General features: G+C 36.5%; 1 protein-coding gene across 1 annotated transcript in view; it reads right to left on the bottom strand.

The window, feature by feature from the left end:
* Positions 1-1,677: 1,677 nt before the first annotated feature.
* The window catches only part of LOC123238852 (cytochrome P450 7B1), a gene marked incomplete at its 5' end in the record, with an annotated part of 75,921 nt that continues 52,993 nt past the window's right edge, over positions 1,678-24,605 (bottom strand). Inside the window, 3 exons of the mRNA XM_044666102.1 lie at positions 1,678-2,104; positions 14,273-14,448; positions 24,135-24,341. Of these exons, the coding sequence (XP_044522037.1) occupies positions 1,817-2,104; positions 14,273-14,448; positions 24,135-24,341 (671 nt within the window). The remainder of the gene's footprint in view (positions 2,105-14,272; positions 14,449-24,134; positions 24,342-24,605) is intronic.

Here is a 24,605-nt window from a genome sequence, read left to right as displayed (position 1 = left end):
AGGTAGAATTGGAATCCAAGTATTCTTGACTCCAAGACCAGCTCTCAATAATTAATTCACACACTGCTTCCATCAACCTGAATCAATGAGGTTCTGATGTGCATAATTTTAGTATTTAGTATGAATTTGGGGCAAGAAGCCCCATTTTCAGGTTTAAGTCTCATCTCTGTAATACTTCCTGACTCTGACATTTAGGGGTTGGAGATTTAGCTCCCAAGAATTCTCATTTGAAAAGTTGCTACAATGATAACCTTTGTGTTATTTTACCTCCCAGTATGACGGTGAGCAAACTGCTTCCTAACTGCCCAAGTATTAGATGTGTGTATTTTCACCACAATTGTCTTTGCCTTGCCTGTTTATATATAGAAAGAGTACTATTATGCATTCATTTTAGATCATTTGCTTTGGGAAGCCAGAGGCACAGTGAGGAATTTGAAATGAGGGACATTTTCAGGTTTGGCACTGTTTGTCATGACAACTCAAACTGAATCAAATAATTCCACAGTTAAACTAAACTTTAGGTCCTGAAGAATTTGGAGTCTAAAATAAATGCCTCATTTCTTAACACAGTGTGTTCCAGTGATAATAGGAAGTTATGTGTAAGGATAATTTTATGTCCTGTAGCAATGATGCCTACAGTCAGTGGAGAAGGAATGTCAACATTCTCTCCAGCAATAAAGCTTTTCACAGAGGAGATCACTGTCCCTGTGTTGTCCTTTGCAACCAAAGAAGACCGGGCTCTCACTTAAATAAAGTGATAATATATAAAAAGAAAGTTTTTTCTATTCATTTGTAGTATAAAAAGCAACGGGCAGCTAGATAGTGTGTCAGATAAAACACCAGGTCTGGAGTCAGGAAGATCTGAGTTCAAATCTGGCCTCAGACACTTACCAGATGTGTGACCTTGGGCAGGTCACTTTACTCCATTTGCCTCAATTTACTCATCTATAAAATGAGCTGGAGATGGAAATAGCAAACCACTTTAATATCTTTGCCAAGAAATTTCCAAAAAGGGTCAGGAAAAGTCAGTCATGAAAGACAACACATAAAAAGCAAAATGCACATTTTCAAATGATGAAATATTGAGATGAAATTGAAGCCCTCAATCTTCTGTGTAACTAACTGAATAAAAGCTTACACAGGTAAAGAAACTATTATTGCTATTATATGTGACAAGGCCATTTTCATCCAATGTCACAAACAATTAAGTATTTTCTTCTTTGAGTTTTTTTTTACTTGTTGGTAATATTCACTGCCAATAAAATTTTCCAGCAATTTTCATAAAGAACTTTTTGCATTGAGTAACAGAACTTTCATTTTTAATGTGCTTCCTCCGATCTGTGTTTGTGAAGATTCACAGCTCCATAATATACTCTGACTGATACCCATTGATCTTTAGGAACCAAAGCTGTCTAGAACCCATGAATTCTTCAACAAAGTAATTTTTCAATAATTCAATAACTTCAATTAAGTAATTCAATAAAGTAATAAAGTAAAATTTAGTCTTAACGATGAATATATGGTTAGTACACTAAACGACATACTAAGCCTACTCAAATGAGGAAGTAGACACTTATTAGTATATTTTTGACATTATAATCCCAATTCAAAAACCAGACTATATTTTTTTAATTGACTGACCAGATGTCTTGGCATCATGGAATGAAAGCACCCCTTAATATGAAAGCATGTTTAAAAAAAGACAAGGAGAACAACACAATTCCATTTCCAGAATAGAACCAAAAAATTGGGATGGGGGGAGGAAGACAGTGTTATTTTGAGCAAACATCTTTTTTCTCCTCCTCTTTTTTTTTTTTTAACATCTTAGCTTGTACCTAAAGGAAACATCTGACTGAGGACACTGGATACCAAAAAACATTCGAGATTTGCTGAATTGTTGAGGTTCCTCTTCAATTAATTCTACATCAAAAAACATAAACAAGAGAATCAGTAACTGCTTTATCTCAAACACTGCAAAAAATCGTCCAGGACATTTGCTGATTCCAGATCCAAATGACATTAGGCAATATGGCAGCTCTTGTCCCCTTTTGAAAAAAGTTGTTTTCTTCTTGCCATTTTCTACAAAACGATCAAACTTAAACTCCTATAAACAACAATGGAGATTATCAAAATTAGTCCAGTGACATGAAATTCATTCAATGTAATACCTATACATTTTTCTCTCTTTCTGACTTCATAGTCACCCCCAAAAGTTTATCCCTTTCAAGAAGTCAAACTTCAGGTGTACCTTCCTATGTAACTCAAACACTATCAGCAAATTGGTTCCTGTACATCAAATGTCAATGAAAAAATGTCCATGAGTCTTGCCATTTTCCATTTTTATTATTATTGTTGTTATTACCATTAGCATTAGCCTGCATTTATATGATGCTTAAAGTTGGTAAACCCTTTTGATCCTCACAACAACCTTGAAAAGTTAGGACTCTTATTAACCCTATTTTAGAGGGGAAGAAACCATGGCGTATAGAAGTTAAATGACTTTCCCAAAGTCACATAGCTAGTTAATGTCTAACATAGGAATCAAACTCAGGTCCTCCTGACTCCGAGTCCATTTCTCCATGCACAGCGTGTCTACTCTATATAGATAGTCCTGTATTTAAGCACACTAAGGATAGGAAGTACTCATCTATACAAGGTTGCCTGCCCATGTACATACATGCATATGTATTAGGTGTGAACAATACGTATATTTGTTTATATATGTGTATAGATGGATAGAGCAATAGATGAAGGCACAGAAGCTGCTACTGCTCCCCACCATAGCTACTGACTCTGGGCTTCTTCTCCACTAGTGGCACATAAAGAATATATGATTCCTTATCTTCTTCCCCCTCCCTTTTTGGGCCATTTCATTAGATTTCTGTACTTGGGGTTCATGGTTTAAAGGGGAATCAAATTCAGAGTGACTATTAGTACTTCCCAAGAGAGGCAACAGGGTAACTTGGAAGCCCAAGACATGATGTTCAAAATTTACCTCTGCCATTCTTTAGTCACATCACTTTGGGCAAACTTATCCATTTTTTTTACAGCCTCAGTTTCTTCATCTATAAGATTGGGATAGAGATACTTACCTACCTCACAAAGTTGTTATAAAGAAAACAGTTTGTGGTTTATTAATTAATGTAAGCTCTTAATCATACTAGTCATTAGGTAGGCTTTTGTGAACTGCCTTGGGAGCCTAACCATCCTTTATAGCATCACTTCTATAGGAAAATACTTTACAAGTATCATACAATTAATTTATAAGCAGATTTTTAGAACAAAGCCTATTTGCAAGTGGAAATTGCCTGTTAAATTATTGTTAGGACAGTGCTTAGTCACTCACTGACAATTAAAGAGGGGCAAGGAATTAGAGAGGGGACTGCTAGTTCTAGGCTCCAATTAATAAAATATTGACTGCATGCCCTTTTTAAAAAAATATTTTCCTTATGGAAATTTTATTGGAATGAATTCAAAATAAGAAACCCCTTAGGGTTAATTCTGTGTTTAAATCCATTTTCATATAAGTTACATTATTTATAATAGAAATATTATGGACACAGTTTAGCTCGAGTCTTGGGCCTGTCATATTAATTTCTCTTTGCTGCCAAAATGTGATGGCTCCAATATCACTTGAGTTTCTGAGAAAAGGCTGGGTGACCTTATTTCAGCCTATGGTGAATTAAGCTATTTATTCAATTAGTGCACGTGCAGTGCATAAAAATGGTCAGCTCCTTCCTGTACTTAGCCCCTCATTAGCATTAGACCTGCTCAGTGCAGAACTTTCACATGGACTAACTCATAAAAGTCAGTGCAAAAAAGCAAGTCAGGTAGACAACGCTGCAACTTGCAACAAAAACACCACTGTAAGTAGCTTGTTTCTAAAACCACTGGAAAAGTGGTTTCCTTAGCTCCTTGCCTGAATCTGATCAGAGATACAATTTTTGCCCACCAGTGTTTGATTGACTGAGCCCATAATTTGGTCTTATCAAAATTTACCCCGAAAAAAGTCAGTTATTCCGTCACCGTTTTCTCAGAATCTCCATTTGCAAATACACAAAGATATACATACATACATGATTCATATGTAATTCTGTAATGATGGAGTCTCAAGATTATTTCTGTATTTTAAAAATTAAGGTTCTTCCCCACTTTTGCCAAGGTTTTGAGGCTTCATTCATAGGATCATAAATTTAGAGTTAGGTGGAAGGTTAAAGGTAATCTACTCCAATTCCCTCAATTTATAACTTTGGTTAACTGAGACCTAGAGAAGTTAAATGACTTGCCAAAGTAAAGGAAGTGGTCCCGTCATGATTTGAAGCCCAGGCTCTTAGACTCCAAACTTTACCACCTTTCCACTAAAACAAAGTACCCAAACTGAATTGGGGGTGGTAATGGAACAGTAGGAGTATTCAAAGAGAGGGGGAAAGAGCAATAAAAAGTAATAGTGATTGGGCAGCTGGGTAGCTCAGTGGATTGAGAGCCAGGCCTAGAGACAGGAGGTCCTAGGTTCAAATCCGGCCTCAGACACTTCCCAGCTGTGTGACCCTAGGCAAGTCACTTGACCCTCATTACCTACCCTTACCACCTTCCACCTATAAGTCAATAAACAGAAGTTAAGGGTTTAAAAAAATTAAAAAAAAGTAATAGTGATTTTAATAACTATCAAATAACTACCCCCACTTAAAGAAGGCATCATTTGACAAAAAGATGTATTTATATGTAAAATGATGTCTTCTTTATTTTTCTTCATTGGTTCTTTCTCTGAAAGTGGATGTAAAAATGTTCTTAACTTATAAGGTAGTGGGTGAGGGATAAAGATAAGAGAGAGTCTTTTAGACTAAGAAAAAAAAGATCAAGAGGGATAAACTAAGAGAGAGAATATTAAAGGAAGACAAAGGGATAAGGGGGGACAATAGAGGGCATTCATACTAAGAAGTAGAAAACTAACAGCCATGATTAGAAGAAAAGAAGAAAATCAAGGGCGAAACTTCATATAGTTTTTTGGTTAGAGGTTTATATCAAAAATACAAAGAGAACTTTGTCATATTTATAAGACTATGAGCCATGCCCCAGTGGTCAAAAGATATTAGCAATTTTGGGATGAAGACATCAAAACTATATATAACTAAGTTAAAAAATGCTTATAGTTCATTATTGATTAAGGAAATGCAAATCAAAATACTCTGAGATATCTCACACTGATCAGATTAGTTCTTTCAATATATTTATATTTATAAAATTATTTTATTATTAAAGATAATATTTTATTATTATTTATATTTATACATATTCTTATATTTATAAATAAAGTAAAAAAGTATGCATGGTAGTACAGGCACATAGGACATGGCTTGTGGTAGAGATATATGCCAGTCATGCATTTATTAAAAGAAAGGATGTATTTCAGTAACATGTTTTTCCTTTAGTCACAAAATTCATGGTCAGATTTTAAAAGAAAATACCAAGTATTCCAGGTGAGGCATTTCTTCTTTTCTTATCCTTCTACCTAAGAGAAGCAGAAACTCTCCGGTCCTTTTGATACTTCAGGGAGAAATTCCTCTCTTTTAGGCTGCCACACTTTCCTAAACTAGCCTACTCCAAAACCTCCAATTCCATCTGTGAACAGCAATTTAATCAACAAGTTAATCTAATAATGACAATTTCTCCTTGGCTCTAAACACCATTCTCTCTGACCTCCCCTATTTAAAACATACCTCCCAAAGCATAACTCCCCAAAATGTGTTATCTTCTTCTTTTAGAATGTAAACTCCTTGTGGGGAGAGACTTTCTTATTTACTTATTTAAGGGTGGACATCTATTAATTAATGTAACAAGCTACCCCATCCTGATGAATCTTCATTAGGTGAGACCCCTGTTGAATCTAACTAACTCAAAGACATTAAATGAATATATACTCTGTTATTCCCTCTACGTCTTCAATAAAATAGCAAGCTAGTTCAGAACCCAGCATTATTCTTATAGTGGCAAGCAGGGGACTAACAGATCCAGTCAAATCCCTGAGAAGGAATGGCTTGGGTGATAAGGGGGAAGGGAAGGAGAAGAGTGAGTCTTATCTCTTTCCCACCCTAACACTAACCAACCAAAGGAGAAATTTGTGAACGTTAGAAGTTAGAGGATTTCCATTTCTCACTCGGCATCCAGAAGCATCTCCAGGATAGCAACAGCTGGAGGTGATACCTACATGAGAACCTGAAAACAAACTGGCCACACTGAGAAAAGGCAGTCAAGACTGTGCAAGGACCCCGGGTGAAAGCCACACCATGCCTAAGGGTGATCTTAGGAGGGCTCCAGGAAGGAGAGAAATGGACTCCCAAGCATCAAGACTTCTAAGCCTATATCACCCCCCTCCCCTCCTTTATCACCTAAGTTTTGAGTTTTGAGTCTTCTTTACTCTGTTTTCTGAATGTGCCTGCAGAGAGAAGAATTCCACCACCTGCTTTTCAAGGAGGAGTTTATTGGGGGATAAATATGGAGCTTCCTGTATGTGCAAGAACCTAACTGAAAGATTCTCTACCCAGGACTCTCTTTTTCAGAGTTCCTAGTCTGGAGATGGCACTAGGGAAAAAAAAATGGCATTTTCTTCTTTACCTTTTAAGGCTATATTTGCACAGCCAATTTTCTGATATTTCTCCTTACAGGTCAGACAAATTTCTTTGTGACAACCTCTGCTTACTGACATGCTTATGTCTTACTATTTGTCATATTATTGTATATATAGTCTGATTCTTTAACACTAATTTCCTGGCTGTTCCATGACCAAGACACTCCATCTCTTGACTCTGGGCATTTTGTCTGGCTGTCCCCTATGCCTGGAATGCTCTCCCTCCTCTGCATTGCCTATTGACTACCCTGACTTCCTTTAAAATCCTAGCTAAGTGGCTGTGTGGTACAGTGGATAGACTTTGGGGCCTGAAGTGAGGAAGAATCATCTGTGAGAGCTGTATACTTAGTTTGGCCTTACAGGATCCTGTTTTCTTCCTGCTTACATTGAACCTGCTTATCTTATTGCTGGGAGAGTTCAGAATTCCATTTGCATTGTCCTTCTAGTGGCAAGGCCACAGTGAGCTTTCTGGCAGGAAGAGACACTAATAATTTTTTTTTTTTTATTGCAGACCTTCAGTTGGATTCCATAAGTTCTTCAGGGATCCTTGGGAAAATGTATATTTCCCATATTGTTTTATAGACCCAAATGAATTTTACTGTCTTGAATCCAATCTGTGCATGTGGCTCCAGAGCAGAGGACGGATGCCTTAGTGATAGAGGCAGAGAACAAGTACCTCAGTTTTTCCTGATCCTAGTGATTATTTTTAGAGCACTTGGTATCCTAATGAGTGTAGCCACACAAGCTCTAAGCCAAAAGAGTCTGATTGCTCACCAGAGGTTGAAGGGGTCACTTCCATTTGATCCCAACTCCTAAAACCTACATGCTCTGAAAAATTCTCCAGCTATCACATTTCTTTTTAAGATAGGAAGCTAGATTTTCTTTAAATATTTTTTCTTTCTTTTAAATATTAAATTTAAATATTAAAATATTTTTATTTATTGTCTTTGAGTCAAAGAAGGTCACTTTAGTCATAAAGATGGGTCTTTATTAATTACTAGGCAAACAATAACCAGATAAATTTTGAAAATTTTCTTTGTTTATCTGTAAAAGTTTATATTTGGGGGATACCTTAAATTTCTTATTCACGTGGAATTGTTTTAAGATCTGGGCAACACTGACTATTGTAGACCCTTTCACATATGGTACGAAGGAAGGAAGCAAAAAGAAAATGCTTATGCCTTCTGAGGTCTCCAGAGAACTATTCCAGATTGGGGATATGAACAGTGTGGTCAAAATTGAACTGGCCAATATGTTAAGGATGGCAAATTTTTAAACAGTGTTTGACCCAGCTATAAAGGAAAGAAATCCAGCAGCCAGGACACTGTGTCTTATAAGCAACAGAGCAACTCATCCAATGGCTATGCCACAACAGTAAGTTTTTTATGGGAAATGCTTTGTAGCAATCTCCCTAATTTTGAGCCCACTGTACTACCAACCAAATAGTTGCTTAGAAGGAGGTAGGTTTTGCTTTTTAATTTCTTGCTATATCTTCTCAGCGAATCTCCTTCTGTAAGACACTAATTGGTTAATTGATATGGAGGAGAAATCAATTAGACAATTAATTAAATGATATTAGGATGATATTAATTAGGGAAGTGGTATTGAGGTATGGGAAGTTAATATTAATCTGTCTCCCTTTTTAGCCCCCAAAACAACCTTTTGATTTTAAAGCAGATAAATCTTGGAGTTGAATCTCTGAGCTGTATCTTTCTAAGGCCAAGGGTGTCTTCTCTCCTTTTGTCTCTCATGGTAGGAGACACAGTATATTTCTGTACAGCTATTTTAAACACCACAAGGTTACTTATGGCATCTGGAAAACCTGCCTTTTACTAGACCGAGGCCTGAGTCCACCTATCTGAGAGGTTCAAGAAAGGGACATCATGAAGAGCGCAAACTGGTGGAGGGAGCAGGAAGTCACTCTCTTTCCTTGGAATGAAGGATTTAGGTGGCAGGCCGTCTGGCTCAGGGCTTGATCTGTTTGCTCACGGGGGAGGTGGCAAAAAGAACTAGCCAGCCACATGTGGCTCATTCTGTTTCTCTCTTTCTCTGGCCTGCTTTTTGCTATTTAATAAATAATAATTATAAGATTAAGATACTGTGTCCAGGGATTTTAATCATAACAGAAGGAACACACCAGATCAAGGCTCCTAAGCAACTAGGGAAGCAACTCCCAAATCCCTCCGGAATATCCCTAGAACTCTTAGGAGAAAAATAATCTTCATCTGGGAGCCTTAGTTGCTAGTTTGAATGTGGAAACCATATTCTTTGGGATCTCTGTGGGATTAGGCTTTTCTTTTGAGTTGGGTGCTTATTTTCTTTTTCTTTTACTAAAGTCCGGTACTAAACTAGCTTATTTGTTTGGGTCAAGTGCAGTAGGGCTCCTTACTGGGGAAAAAGGAGAGGGCAAGCAGTAAAATGTGCCGCACACCCCTCATAGCCAATTTAGCAACAGTTTGTTGTAGCACTTGGTACTGAGTTGGACCCAGAATACAGAATCTTTCTCATCCCCCTTAAGAGAGGAAGAGGAATAGATCCCCTCCCTGAATATTAAGGGTTTGATGTGGCTATACTTGCTCAGGAACTATGTAAGGGTCTAGAATTTCTTTCTGAAGAGGGAGACTTGATCTTTTTTCTTCTTCTTTTTTTTTTTTTTCATTTTCTCGGTTTCCTTTAGGGCGGTGGTTCCCAAACTTTTTTGCCTACTGCCCCCTTTCCAGAAAAAATATTACTTAGCACCCCCTGTCACATACTATCACAGCCCCCTTACAGTTATCCACTGCCCCCAAATGCATCTGTGGCCATCACCACTTCCCTGGATTGCTGCAGCATCCACCAGAGGGCGGTGGTACCCACTTTGGGAATCACTGCTTTAGGGGATGAAGTGGGGAAGTATTTGAAAGTATTAAAGGCAAACAGTCATTCTTAGAATTTTGTAAAGTGATATTTAAAAATTTTATCACCATGTATTAGGAAGTATGGAAGAACATTAATTGCAAGAGTCACATAAAACTTTTCCTGGAACTCTTTAGAACAAGATATTGAAGAAAGAATTTTCAAATAAATTCAGAACTTCCCCAAGTCACTAGAAAGTTACTGAAGACTTAAGAATCTGTACTTTACTAAACATACTCCAAAAAATGGACTGAGACAGCAGCTATTAAATGGGTAAGAGTGGAAGGGCTGCAGCCAATTGAATCAATCAATCAATCACCCAACCTCTCTTAAAAGTAGCTAACAAGATATTATAACTCTGATATATTTATCAGGTGAGAACATCTCTAATGAATTGATCAATCAATTAATAAAAGACATTAAATTAATATACCTTGTCATGCCCTGTGGGTTTTCTAAAGATGGTAAGCCAGTTTGGAACCAAGTTATTATCCAGGGCAGAACATGTCCAGCCACATCTCTGAGAGGCAATCACTTGATGGGAGAGGAAAGAGGAAAAGAGCCTCAGTCTTCCTTGAGAAAAAGATGACCAGGGGAACTCAAAGAATCTGAGGATTTGGATTTCTCATCAATATCCTTGAATCATTCCCTGGGATATTAATGGCTCATAGTGTTTACATTGGGAGCTTAGGACAAACCAGCCATATTGAGGAAAGACTGCTTCATGACTTCACAGAGCCTAGCTGATAGCACACTATGCCTGTGAGGAACTCCAAGTGGAACTTTACTCCATAAAAGGGAGGAATGGACGTCTGTCAGAAGGACTACCAGGAGCTATGGTACTCTTCTTTTGCCACATGTGCTCCAAGCCTGAGTCTACCATACTCTTTATTCTACATGCAATTACGGGAGAACATGCTCTGGTTTGGAAGCATTTTGTTGTTGTTCAGTTGTTTCAGTTGTATCCAACTCGTTGTGACTCCATTTTAGGGTTTTCTTAGCAAAAATACTGGAGTGGCTTGTGATTTCCTTCTCCAGCTCATTTTACAGATGACAAACTGAGGCAGAGTTATATGACTTGCCCAGGGTCACCTAGCTAGGAAGTGTCTGAGGCCTGGTTTGACCTCATGATGATGAATTTTCCTGATTCCAAGCCCCGTATTCTACTCATTGACCACCTAACTGCCCTAGAAGTGTGTTTGGTCCTAATTATTCTGCATTACACATCTTAGAAAATAGTCATTTCTAAAAGGTAATTAAGTCTTTAGTATAATTGATATTAATTGCTAATCAAAGGGAAAAGCATTGCAGTGGGAAATTAGTAGGAAAGCAAAGAAGGTAATAGGAAAGAACCCAGAGCTTGCATTTATATATTTATTTCTAGCGATTGGCACAATTCCTGGCACATAGTAAGGTGGATAGAGGTGCTAAGCCTGGTGTCAGAAAACAAGTTCAAATCTGTCCTCAGATATTTATTATGTAACTTAAAGCAAGTCACAACTTTTGTCTATCTCAGTTTTCTCATCTGTAATATGGGGGAAATAGTAGTTTCTACCTCCCAAGATTGTTGAGAATAAAGTGAGATGATAGTCATAAAGCATTTTATAAATATTAAAGTTGATATAAATATAAATATAGAAATGCTACTTAATAGCATTATATCTGATATGATACATATGCTATATTATATAACTATATTATAATAGTTAAATACATTTATATAATTTATGTAATTATAATTATATAATTATTGGTACATAATTATTATATTATAATCATTCATTCATGATCAAACCTCCCCCTACACACACACACACACACACACACACACACACACACACACACATAACAAACACATATACACAGGAGACCTCTGTATCCTTTCCCATTTGACAAGGTGTGGGAATATAGCTTTCTTCTTAGAAAAGGCCTAGACTTAGCTTTTCTCCAGAAACTTTGAGAAACTACTACAGTGTTTCCTAGAGATTTTGATTTGTTTTGGCCCTACAGGTCACTTTTTAGGAAAGCAGGGGGGCCAGGCTACTTCAGAGCATTTAGAGAGCTCACTAATGCCATGCAGTACACCTCTGGCTCCCTGGCATGAGACTATGGTGCCCCCACCCCCAGAACCACTCTATTATGACAGGACCAGGTGGGACACTGGCAGACACACAGAGACATTTTCCCTTACTGATTGTGCTCGCTTCTGTCATAAAAAAAAAATCTTAAAACCTGTAAAAGGCAAGGAAATGACCAGGGAGATCACTACATTAAAGCCTCATGATATTGTTTTTTGAAAAGCCTGACGATTGTAATATTCTCTCACTTACATTTTACTTGATCATTTAAAATCTTAAGGCTGAACTAATATATTAGTTCTATGTGTTAGATTGTAAATCACTTTAAGGCTGACAAAGTACTTTTCTCACAGCTCTATGAGGCAGATAATATGCGAGTTGTTATTCCTCATTTTGGAGTTAAGGAAACTGAGATACGAAAGAAATTACCTGATTTGATCAGGGTCAAACAGTTAATAAGTGGAGTAAAGACACCTTTGCTGTGTTGAAAAACCACTGGTTTAAAGAAAGTAAGACTTTGGAGTCTATGATGGTCTAGAATTGTTAGAGAGGGTAATAGATTTTGTTTAAGCTTGTTCCTACACCATATTTTTCTCCTCTTTGTAACCAGGGAGAACACATTAAAAGAATGAATGAAGAACATCTAATAAGTGCTTTTTATTTGCTAAGTATAATCAGTGGTATATATTTAGAGTGTAATTTTTAGTATTAATCTAGTTCATAATTCAATTAAAAACCTGCTAGGATTGGGGCAGATAGGTGATACAGTAGGTAGAGCACTGAGTCTAAAGTCAGAAAGATTCATCTTCCTGAGTTTAAATGTGGCCTCATATACTTACTAATTGTATGACCCTGGGCAAGTCACTTCACCCTGTTGGCCTTGGTTTCCTCATCTGTAAAATGAGCTGGAAAAGGAAACGACAAACCACTCCAGCATCTTTGCCAAGGAAACCTCAAGTAGGATCACAAAGAGTCATACACAATTGGAAAAGAACTGGACAACAGCAAAGGATAGGATGCTGAAATTTTAGGGGTAGGAATTTGAAAGACCTTTGAGCTCAATTCTTGGACATGTGAATCTAGCAGTCCAATGGAGGGTAGCAATCTATTCCCCATTCAGTGCTTACACTACAATAGGCTATGAATGCAAATATTGTTGCTAATGATGACTACTCTTCAGTTCAGAACACTGCAGCCTTTGACTCCCTTGCAACTGGTTGAAATATATGTTAGCTAGGTTTTATGGAGGCCACCAGCAAAGATCTGGCTCAAACGGAGTATGTAATGACAATAATCATAACTTATGAACATATAATTTTATGAAGCATTTTGATCTCACAAAACCCCTTTTTAAAAGGATGGTGTATTGTCATCCCATTCTGCAAATGAGGAAAATAAGGTCAGCAAGAAACAAATAGTAGAGTATCTAAAATAAATATCCAGATCCTATTTTTATAGCCCTAACAGGTACTTTCCATAAAATAAAGGTGAAGAAGAAAAGGAGAAGGAGGAAGAGGAAAATAATGATGATAGTATTTAAGAGAAGTACAGCATTCTGGAGATTTTTTCCAAAATGCTTTCACAGATATAAATTAATCTCTTTTTTTTGTGTGTACTTCACCCCAACCTTTTCTAACTTTATAAATTAAGACTATATTCGAATCCTGTCAGATCTACAAAAATATCTATCTACTCAGATGGCATATCTGAAAATGATCCTGCCATGAACCTGTATATAAGGACACAGAAATTCACCTTTCAGAAATTACATTTCACTACAAAGATTACTGTCACAACATCCCTTCCCTCAAAGCTAGGGAAGAGGAGGACCACATTCAATTTGCATGCAGGTGGTGAACTTGGGAGACTGTATTAAAGGAAGAGCCAGGGTGGATTAATTTCTAGTCTTTGATATTCATTAACTCTAGCTTCAGAAAAAAATACAAGGAGATGACACAATTACACCCAGAGCTTCAGAGTCAAAGCAACAGTTTTAAAAACACAAGTTCACAACACCATAATAATTGATCAAGAAGGGGTGAATCCTATGATGAGAGGTTAAAAAAAGCTTCTGAGGCAAAGAAAACCCAGCTAGTGTTAAGAGTAATCATACTTCACAGACCTTGAGCTAGAAAGTTCATATTATTTGATAATATAAACCTGCCCTATTATTTTCTAACTTTGTGTAATGCTTCCTTTCACTCTTAACCTTCTATCCAATGATCTCCTGCCAAACAATGCCTATGTTTATCATAACATTTGTGAAATCAAAACATGGTAATTTTCTTTGAAAGAACAATAGCTTTATCACTGTCTTTCTCTCTTGATTAGTGCAATACAGTATAACGAGGGCTAGATTCAGGTTCAAATCATAGCTGTATCACTTGCTACGATTTGTGTGACCTTTCCCAAATATCTTCACTTCTCAGGGCTTTAGCTGTTCATCTGGAAAATGAGGGGATTAGATTAGATGACCTAAAAGTTTCCTCCTAACTGAAAAATCTATGATCCTATGATTTATGGGAACTAGAAAACACAGAATAAAGTAAGAAGACTCCCCCCACCCCACCCCCCCGTTGTCTGGAGGAACAACAGAATATAAATAATATTCCCTTAAAAGGCTATAAACTAGAAGTCTGAAAAATAAGTAGTAAGTATAAGGTGAATGTTTTACCTCAGGCTGTTCAAAGACTTCTGGGTCAAAGTGCAGAATTGGTGGGTAAATGATTATGTTATCTCCTTTTCTCAGAGTGATTTTTCCATTTTCTGAAATTAGGGTGAAATCCTCTTCATTAACACGTAAATTGGCAGAAGCTGAAGTCATTCGTAAGGTCTCAAAAATGATACTTTCTGTAGTAAGAAAAGAATCAACAATTAGCTATTAAATGATTGATGTTTCTTAGAAGACTAGCTAGTTTTCCATGTTATCTCCATAAAGGACCAGTTTTGAAAAAGTATATTTTCTCGAACATAGCCACCAGGGACCAAAAGGAACTTGTGGTGTCAGAAGTTACCAGTACGGAATGGGAAGGAGGCAAAAGAGAATCTTTAGCCACCATGTTCCCTCAAACTTGGATACTTTGGAATCAGGGAGTAGTATGCCTGACATTCCCAATTGGTTTGAAAGGCTCTTACAAGCTCTAAGCAGCTCTTCACTTTGAGCAGATTGGTGGAAACAATACAATCCAGTGAAAGATTGCTTCATTTCTCTGAAAACTACTGATGTTTTCCAATTCTGGATTAGTGGCTAAAGAAGTACTGAGGCCTTTAATAGCATACATTTTCATGTGTTAGTGGTAAATAAAGTGGGATTCAATATTTGTTGGGAAAATACTTTTACATTATTCAGGAGATACTATAGCCTTTTCAGGACCTAGGTAAAATAATCAGGCCCTATCATGTCCTGGAAGACTCCAGAAACTGAACGTCCTTGCTTTCCCAGTGGCCTTCACCTTTTGCTCCTAGCACGACAGATTTTATGGCTAATTTCCGGCAATTTATCCTGGCAGTTTGAGGAGGAATTCCTTTGGGAATAATATGCATAATTTGCATAAATCATTCTGATAGCATGCATATCAGGATGTAGCTCCTGTCTAGGTCTGCATCTTTCTCTTCATAATCAAAACTGACTATTTTTCCTCCAGCATGTATGGGATGGGGGCTAGAATATAAAACCCAATTCCTTCTATTCATTAATGCAAAAACAGCTTCAAATAGTTTATTTCTCACAAAATGATAAGTGGCTATGTTTATAGTTTGCAATAAAACATATGCACACACACACACACACAAATTCCCTCTTTGTGACCAGTTAAGCAGGGCTCAGTAGCCCACAGAACTCACAGGTTACATTATTAAAGATGAGCACTTCACAGCAGAGTTGTGTCTGCATAAAAGATAAAGTTGATTTCACTAAAAATTAAATCTGTGCCCAGCTTGCATAACAAAAAAAGGGTGGGGGAAGGCTAGAATGTTTTGTCACAGGAGGTTTTTCCTTAAGCATGCATTTGTCTAAAGAAATGAGGCTGCGGTCAGCTTTGTGTGGCCAGAGTAGTGATTCGATGTGACGTACAATGAGGTTGTGCATATTCTTTTAGACTGCCTTCGTTACTATAATCAGGCAGAGTCAAATCGGCTTGTTGATGAAGAAGCCAGGAAAACACATACACACAGACACAGACACACAGACACACACACACACAACAACTTTGGTTCCAGAACATGGCCTCAACTGCAGATAGCCACAAGGCACCTGACACGATAGATTTCAACTGGCAGCATGGGCAACCAAACTTTCCAGGGTACAAAAGCAACGGCTCGGCCCCAATCAGATGCTGTCAGCTCCCTCAGAAAACCCTGTAAGGGGATAACACCATTTTAGCCTGTTGTTGGGAAATGGTAGCTGACATATGTTCCCCCAACAAGTCCAGTAAAGGAGGGTGGAGGAAGAAGAAAAGCAAAAGAATCCTGGAGTGTCTCTTGCGAGATGGCAGGTTCGCATTTAACAACCTAAATAACACAGAGCCTATTGGCTGACTTATTCCCAGGAAGCAGGACAGTCTGGACCCACTGCGGTATCACAAATGACAATTGGGCAAGCATATCTTATGCAGGAGTTAATCACAATAATGGAGCACAAAGTGTGGCTTAGTGGTCAGATCATAAATGACAAATCTGTCTTACCTTCCAGTACCAGTTATGTGTGGAAGGCAAGCTTGGCTCTCGCTCGGAGCAATCATGCTGATAATCATTAGATGACAAAAGTAATGAGTCACATTATGATCAACAAAAGAGAGAGAAGCTTATGTGGGTCTGTCTGCAATGTGACACACACACACACACACACACAGAATTCCTTTTCCAGAAAGCCTATCTATGTCTTTATCTCTCTGTCTGTCTGTCTGTCTATCTATCTATCTATCTATCTATCTATCTGTCTGTCTATCTATCTATCTATCTATCTATCTATCTATCTATCTATCTATCTACCTATCTCTCCCTATATATTTCTATATCTATCTTTATCTCTATATTTCTATATCTATCTCTACATTTATATATTTATATATATCTATATCTATTCATCCATCCATGTATCCATGTATCTATGTATCGATGTATCAATGTGTATATGTATATCTCTCTCTCTATATATGTATCTTTCTATATTTCTATATCTATCTCTCTATATAATTATATCTACCTATCCATCAATCCATGTATCGATGTTTCTATGTATCTAGTTATGTATGAATGTATCTATCTATGTATCTGTCTATCTATCTATCTGTCTGTCTGTCTATCCATCCATCCATCCATGTATCTGTATCAATGTATTTATGTATATATGTATCTATCCATCCATCCACCCATCCATCCATCCATCCATGTATCTATGTATCGATACATCTATGTATGTGTGTCTGTCTGTCTGTCTATCTATCTATCTATCTATCTATCTATCTATCTATCTATCTATCTATCTAGGGAAAATGCTGAGTTAAAAGAATGACAAGTGCCCAATAAAAGCCGCGGCAGCTACTTGCAGTTGTCATAGTTCGGCAGACACCAGCCAGCGCTACTGACAGACCAGCTGGGCAGCTCAAGAGGACTTCGATTCGGCACCATGAGGACCAGTAAATTATCCAGCATGGTACAGCAACATCTGTTTCTGTGCGAGTGCCGAACAAACAAGGCAATTTAAAGCATACCAAGGGATAACCAAGCAGCAAATGAACATGACCCTCATTTTTCCCCCCTTCTTACACATGAGGTGCTAAACTTCCTTGTACAAGCTCCATATCATGGAGAAGCCAGGTTGCTTTTTGATAAGGTGTTGTCAGAGAGGGTTTTTTTTTTTTTTTTACAGATTTCCAAAATGTAAAGAGAAAGCTCGTAGTATTGTTATTCTTAGAATCCTCCTACTTCTATCTTCACTTCTTTTATACCAAAGCTAGCACTTAGTTCTCAATTCACTCTAAATTTTTTTTAAAAGAAACCCTGTTTCAATATACTTATAAATATTCAGTCTTTAAACCTAATTTGCTATACTTAGTTCGCATGCCTTCAAGCATTTGTCTTCCAATTTCCACTGAATAAATGCGTACTAATGAGAAATAGAGCAAGCTGCTGAGGCAAAACTGGGTGACTTGAGCCTGGCCTGCCACCAGCTTGTGATAGGCAGGGAAATTGAGTTAAAATGAAAAGTCTTGTCAGCTGAAATACAACATGGTAGCCAAACAACAAGCTGTCAATCATCCAGCCCAGACAAGGGACTGTAGGTAATAAAAGGTCATTGGGAATCATTAGTTCATTTGGCTTTCATATGTAAGTTAATTTTAATTAAACACAATCTCTATCTTTAAATCCTAAAACTTATCATATATAATGGATTGCTAATTTATACTAACATTTAGCAAGTAATGGCGTACTCTAATTATTAGAGTGGATTATAGAAAAAATAGCTATTAAGTATGCAAATATTTTGGTGATCATTTACACTATGCATCACAGCATGCCAACAATAGTCATGGTGATGATTTGAGGAGGATGTCTGTGTTTTCAGATGAGCAGGACTGACCAGCACATCACAGAAAACAGACTTCCCTTTCAAACTCCGACATGACATCACCATCTCCACTGTGATTCTCCATAGATGCCTTCCTACAGCCAGAAAACAGCTCTCATCTTTGCTCTCTTTGTACCCAAAGTTGTTTTCTGGGAAGTTATATATTCTAAGGCCCTTGGTGATGTACTGTAGCAAGAGGACTTCCCTGTGCGACAGCACACAAAGGCAGCAAAATAAAAGGAATACTGTCAGATGGAGATACACATATCATTTTTACACTCAAAAGTTTCAAAAATTGGGCTGCAAAAACTGACAGATGATCTTCATTTACCATAGCTCATGGCACCAAAAATATAGGGTAGGGTATGACATAAATAATAACTCAAATTTCTATAGCAATCTAAGGATTTCAAAGCACTTTCCTGACAACAACCCTGTGTGATAAAGAGCATAGAATTATAACCCCCATTTTGTAAAGGCTGAAACTGAGGCTCTGGAGGCTCATGGACTTGTTCAGTTGTCAGTAAGCTGGTATTTGTCTGACGTGGGAATCAAAGACTTAGACTTAGGTATCCAGTCAATAAGTTTAGCACTTTGTCCACTTAGAGCAGGTCATTGACGTGTACTCATCTTTATTGTAAAAAGGCTATACTTTGACACGGAAGTCTGTTAATTTCGATCATCTTAACAATTGGTGTGGACTGCTATACAATTTCTTCTCCTAGGAATGCCAATGGACACAATCAATGCTGTAGATGATGGTAGAAAGGCCAGCATCAGTTATGTTGTCATCTTACTAGTTCTGCCTCATGTATAGACTTGGAATATAGGAGTGAAAGGATGTGGTGGGATCTAGATGTGAAAGCATTTCTAATTTACTGGACAAAAACATGTCTCCACTTAACAATCTTAAGTTGTGTATGTTTTAAAATAGGAAACATGTTCTCTGCCATTTCTCTATGTGAATAGGTGAGTAGAACACTATGAAATGAAGCCAGACAATTTTTAAAAATTGGTTCAACATTTGAATATTTTGGATGGATTTTAAAATTTCAATTTGCATTGTAATTACTTAAAATATACTTCATTCTGCATTTAGAGATATAGCATTAGACAAGTCACCAAACTATAGGACACTACTTTCATCATTCCTTTATTCTTTCACTCAATAAGAATAAGTGTCTGCTATATGCATTGCCTACAGTTATACTAATATTTATGATCCCTGGACTCAAGGAGCTAATTCACATACTCAAATGAATAGTCTGTGATTTTATCAATCTGGGAGTTTCACCTAATGATGCCGATTATAACCCACCTATGCTTGTGATCCTTTGTAACTTTGGTCCTTATCCTACCAAAAGTTCACCATGGGGATACACTCAGTGTGCTAAAATAACTTCCTCATCTTCTGATAGATCTGTTGATGTTGAGGTCTTCCAGATGCCCCTATTTGTGGATGATATTTTTCTGATTGCCTCAAGCCCAACACATTATAAAACCTTCAAGAAATCTGTGGTGGCTCTAAAGTTTGGCCTCTTCATGTACAAAGGAAATAACAAATAGATGAAGAATGCCTTTGGTCAAGATTTCTGGATTCAGTAAGAACTGAGTTCAAATCTATCCTTATACCCTTACAAGCTGTGTGGTCTTATCTAAATCGCTTTACCTCCATATGCCTCAGTTTCTTCTTTTGCAAAGTGACGATAATTATAGGATCTTCTCCCAGGGTTGTTAGCAAGATAAAATGAGGTAAAGAATAAAGTGCTTTATATATCTCAAAGTGTTCCATAAATGCGAGATTAATTATTTATGGAAGGGCAGAGCGAATGTAATTAAAATGACAATCCTACCTAAGCTAATCTACTTATTCAGTGATATACCAAATAAATTACCAAATAATTATTTTATTGAACTAGAAAAACAATTACAAAATTCACTTAGAAAAACAAAGGTTAAGAATATCAAAGGAATTACTGAAAAAAAATGTGAAGAAAAAAGATCTAATAGTACCAGATTTTAAACTATATTATAAAGTCTTAATTATCAAAACTATCTAGTACTAGCTCAGAAATAGAAAAGTAGGTCAGTAGAACAGAGCAGACATATAACAAATATTTATAAATGATTATAGTAACCCTGTGTTTGACAAAAAGCTCCAAGTTTAAGAGAGAAGAATTCATTACTTGGTAAAAATTGTTGGGGAAACTGGAAAGCAGCCTGGCGGAAACTAGATATATATCTTATACCATTTACCAAGATAACATCAAAATTAATATATTACATATTATATAAGCATAAAGGGATATATCATAAGCAAATTAGAAGGACAGGGAATATTTTATGTATCAAACTTATAGGTAGGGGAAGACATGTATAAACAGGAGATAGGAAGGATTGTAAGATATAAAGTGGATAAACTTGAATACATTAAATTAAAAAGGTTTTGCATAAATAAAACTAACGTATCAAAGATTTGAAGGAAAGCAATAGGCTGGGGGAAGATTTTATACATAGTTTCTCAGATAGAGATCTCATCTCTGAAATACATAGAGAACTTTGTCAAATATGCAAGAATACAAACCATTCCCCAATTGATAAATGGTTAAGAGATATGGACAAAATTTCTGGATAAAGAAATCAAAGCAATATATGACTATATGAAAAATGCTCTAAAGCATTATTGATTAGAGAAATGCAAAGCAAAACAATCCCATACCTATCAAATTGGCTAAAATGATAAAAGGGAAAATGACAAATGTTGAAGGAGATGTGGAAAAGTGGGGACACCAAAACATGGTTGGTGAAATTGTGACCTGATTCAATCATTCTGGAGAGAAATATGGAATTATGTTGAAAGAGATGTAAAACTGTGGATACCTTTTGACCCAGTAATGTCTCTATTTGGTTTATTTCCAAAGATGATCAGGGAAAAAGAAAAAGACCATTATATTCTAGAATATTTATAGCAGCTCTTTCTGTAGTAGCAAAGAAATGGAAATTGAAGCAATGCCCATCAATTGGGGAATGGCTGAATAAATTGTGGCACATGACTGTGATGGAATACTTCTGTGCCATAAGAAATGATTCATTTAAAAAAAGACCTACATGAAGTTATGAAGAGTGAAATGAGCAGAACCAAGAGAACATTATATATAGCAATACAAATATTAATTAAAGAATTACTTGTGTATGTCCACCTCCAGAAAAAGAGCTGATAAGTAGAAATAAAGACAGTATATATATATATATATATCTCCTTATGTCAAATGATATATCCTCTAGTGGGGGACTGAAGGGAAGGAGGGAGTTACCTCAGCATTTTAATGTAATAAATAAATAAATTAATTTAATTAAAAAAACTTGCATTTAAATGAACAGTCTACACAACATGTCCAAAAGTATGTATGTATGACAGACAATATACACGGATATTGACTTGGAACCAGAATTGAAAAGGAGGAGAACAGGTAAGATTGCTTTTTAAAAATTGCAAGGTCTCTTACGGACCACAAGCTTCCCATGAAAGTAAAGGCTCATCTTTTCAGTACTTACCTTCTATAGGTGTTAATGTATGGCAGTGAGGCATAGTTCTCAAGGGTTTCTAAAAAAAGTAAAAATAAGTGTTGCACAGAGGGTAATGGAAAGGAGATGGGTGGATGTGAGGAGACTACAGCATATACCTTATGAGGAACTCTTAGGAAAAACATAGCAAAAGATGCCATCAAGGAATTAGGCAGAGAAGATGGCAAGAAGATGTACCAAAAACAAGGAAGAACAGATGAATAGTCAGAGTGCTCTACCAGTACTCTCTACATACTATGAAAAAGAAAGGACAATCTCTGCTTACAATCAAGTGTCAAATTCTTTTAATTCTATCTGTACTATGTGTGTGGAATCCAACCCTTCCATTACCATCCTAATTCAGGACCTCACTAACTCTCAATTGACCTTTTTTAGTAGCTTTCTTATTGTTCTCTAAATCTCCAGCCATTCTCTATTCTAATCCATTTTATTTTCCCCAACTCTGAGTCATACCTATGATTCCATTCTTCCCAGTGAAGAGTTCTAAGCACATCAATTTCCTATTAAAATCTTTTGATGATCCTCTAGTATCTGCCAAATGAAGCTCATATGACTTAATTTAGAATTCAAAGACATCAACAACTTGGATATAACTTATTTTTCTTCTAGCCTTGTATTACTCTACTCCTCACATTCTTTGGCCCAATTTTATCTACCTAAATATATGTGTGTGTTGTGTGTGTGTGTGTGCATATTTTTTTGCCTTCACTGATTTGCAAACATTTTCTGGAATGTTCCTATCTGTAAGGATTTTCCCCATCTTCTAAATTTCAGCTTAGATGGTTCTCCCTCAATGACCCCCTCATGAGAACCTGTCATCCCCTTACATTTCTGTCCCCTAAACTATCTCTTTCTTTTTTTTAATTTTTTAAACCCTTAACTTCTGTGTATTTACTTATAGGTGGAAGAGTGGTAAGGGTAGGCAATGGGGGTCAAGTCTTTATATCTCTCCAAGCCTCATATGTAATAGGCACTCAAAAATAATATGTATTGAATAAGTATAGAGTGTTGTAAATATTATCATTTTCTGGAAGTAGGGAAAAATGGAGGCAAATTAAATTAATTTAATGAAGTTAAATTACTTGGACAATGTCATTAATGGAGTAGCAAAAGAATCATAGCCAGTAAGTACATAATTTCATTTTCTGTAAAATGGGTAACATCCCTAAAGTGAATATAGGCTAAAGATAAAATGAACTACTAAGGTTGACTCCAAATTTTCTGCTTTTGTCTTTTTTATTGTTGTTTTTAAAAATAATATCAACTTTAGAGACTATTTGCTTAAATTTTATTCTAATTGGGATGATAAAGGAAAGTAGTAATCTTTTATCTGAAAAGATATTTAACCAAACAACCAAATTAGGGAGGACAACCATTTCTTTTTTCTTTTCATATATTGAGAATTGATTAATGAGTAGGAGTGAATTTGTAAAATGGTCATTCCTACTCTATATAAGGAAAAAATCACTTCTAGACAAATGGAGTTCCCCTTTCTGGAAGCATTCAAATTGTCACTGTATAAACACTGTACTTTTTAGGGATTCCACGGAGGGAATTTCTGCTTACGTATGAATGGGTTGGAAATAGTGCTCTCTGAGGTGCCTTTCATTTCTATTATATACCTTGTCAACACCTAGTAGACAGGCATGCCTGTTCTTCAGAATAGAATTGAGATTTAAAGCTCATACTACTTTAAAAGCTGTCTATGAAGGGATGTAAACAATCCCTAATCATTAGCAACTTAAGCTATAATTTGAAACAAATGACTGCATAGATATCTTCAATCAACTACTTCCTTTATGATTTTAATATTACCATTGAATTGTATTGAATTTTTTTCCAGATCATGGATTTCCATTGGAAAATATTACTTTTTATATTCTAATCCCTTAAGAACTAAAGATTCTAAGCTGCATAGAACATGCAACTTTAAGACTAAAAGTACCAGTACTATGTTAGGGAATAAGAAATGCATTTCATAATTTCATATACAAGTTGATCTTCTAAAATGCTTTCTTTTTAAATGGAAAAAAACTATATACCTCTCTTGTCAATAAAGTTTAATGCTGTTTGGAATGTATTAACACTCCAGCAGATGCTCAGAATCAAACAACTTAATAGGCATAAACTTTTCTCAAATAATTGCAAAGCTCCAATTTAGCTTTTTTGCATACCTTGCATAGTTAATTACCTAGGCCTTAATGTTTACATGCAATGAGAGTATCTACAGCTATAAACTACATAATTCATAATTGATGTAAATGGGTGTTATTATGTCAATTAAGCAGCTGTGTCCTCCACCTCTCAGTAAACAGAAATGAGTGATAAACAGAGTTTGGAGAGAGGTACCTTCTACTCTTCATAACAGATAAATATAAATTACCTAGGTAGACCAAGCTGTCCAATTGTTCTCTGGTGAACTGGACGTTAAAATCAGGTTCTTTCTTTTGACCTGTTGACTGCAGCAAATGGTCGATTTCCTCACGCAACACTGCAACAGCTTCTGGGTGCTGCAGAAGATAATACACTGTCCAGAATGTAGTTGGAATCGTGTTTGCCACAGAGGCCCACAGAAAGGCAAGATGATGTGCTGGGAGAAAATAAGTGAAAAGGAAGATTAATAGCGTTTATTACACTGATTAGATTTGCAGTGTGCTAATTAAAAGATGTTAGGACACAGACCCAGCCAAGGATCAGTGAATGCTAATGAGGACCAATAGGCTTCTGAAGTCTAATTTTCTGCTTAATGAGAATAGTTTAAAATGTAATGTTGGGGGGGAGGGGAAAGGGAAAGGAAAGGGTAAAGGGAGTAAATGCAGCTGAGTTATAATCTTTCTCATTATCACCGTTAAGT

Source organism: Gracilinanus agilis, chromosome 1, assembly GCF_016433145.1.
Source record: "Gracilinanus agilis isolate LMUSP501 chromosome 1, AgileGrace, whole genome shotgun sequence".
NCBI lineage: Eukaryota > Metazoa > Chordata > Mammalia > Didelphimorphia > Didelphidae > Gracilinanus > Gracilinanus agilis.
The sequence above is the reverse complement of the archived record's forward strand: the minus strand, read 5'-3'. Positions and strand labels throughout refer to the sequence as shown.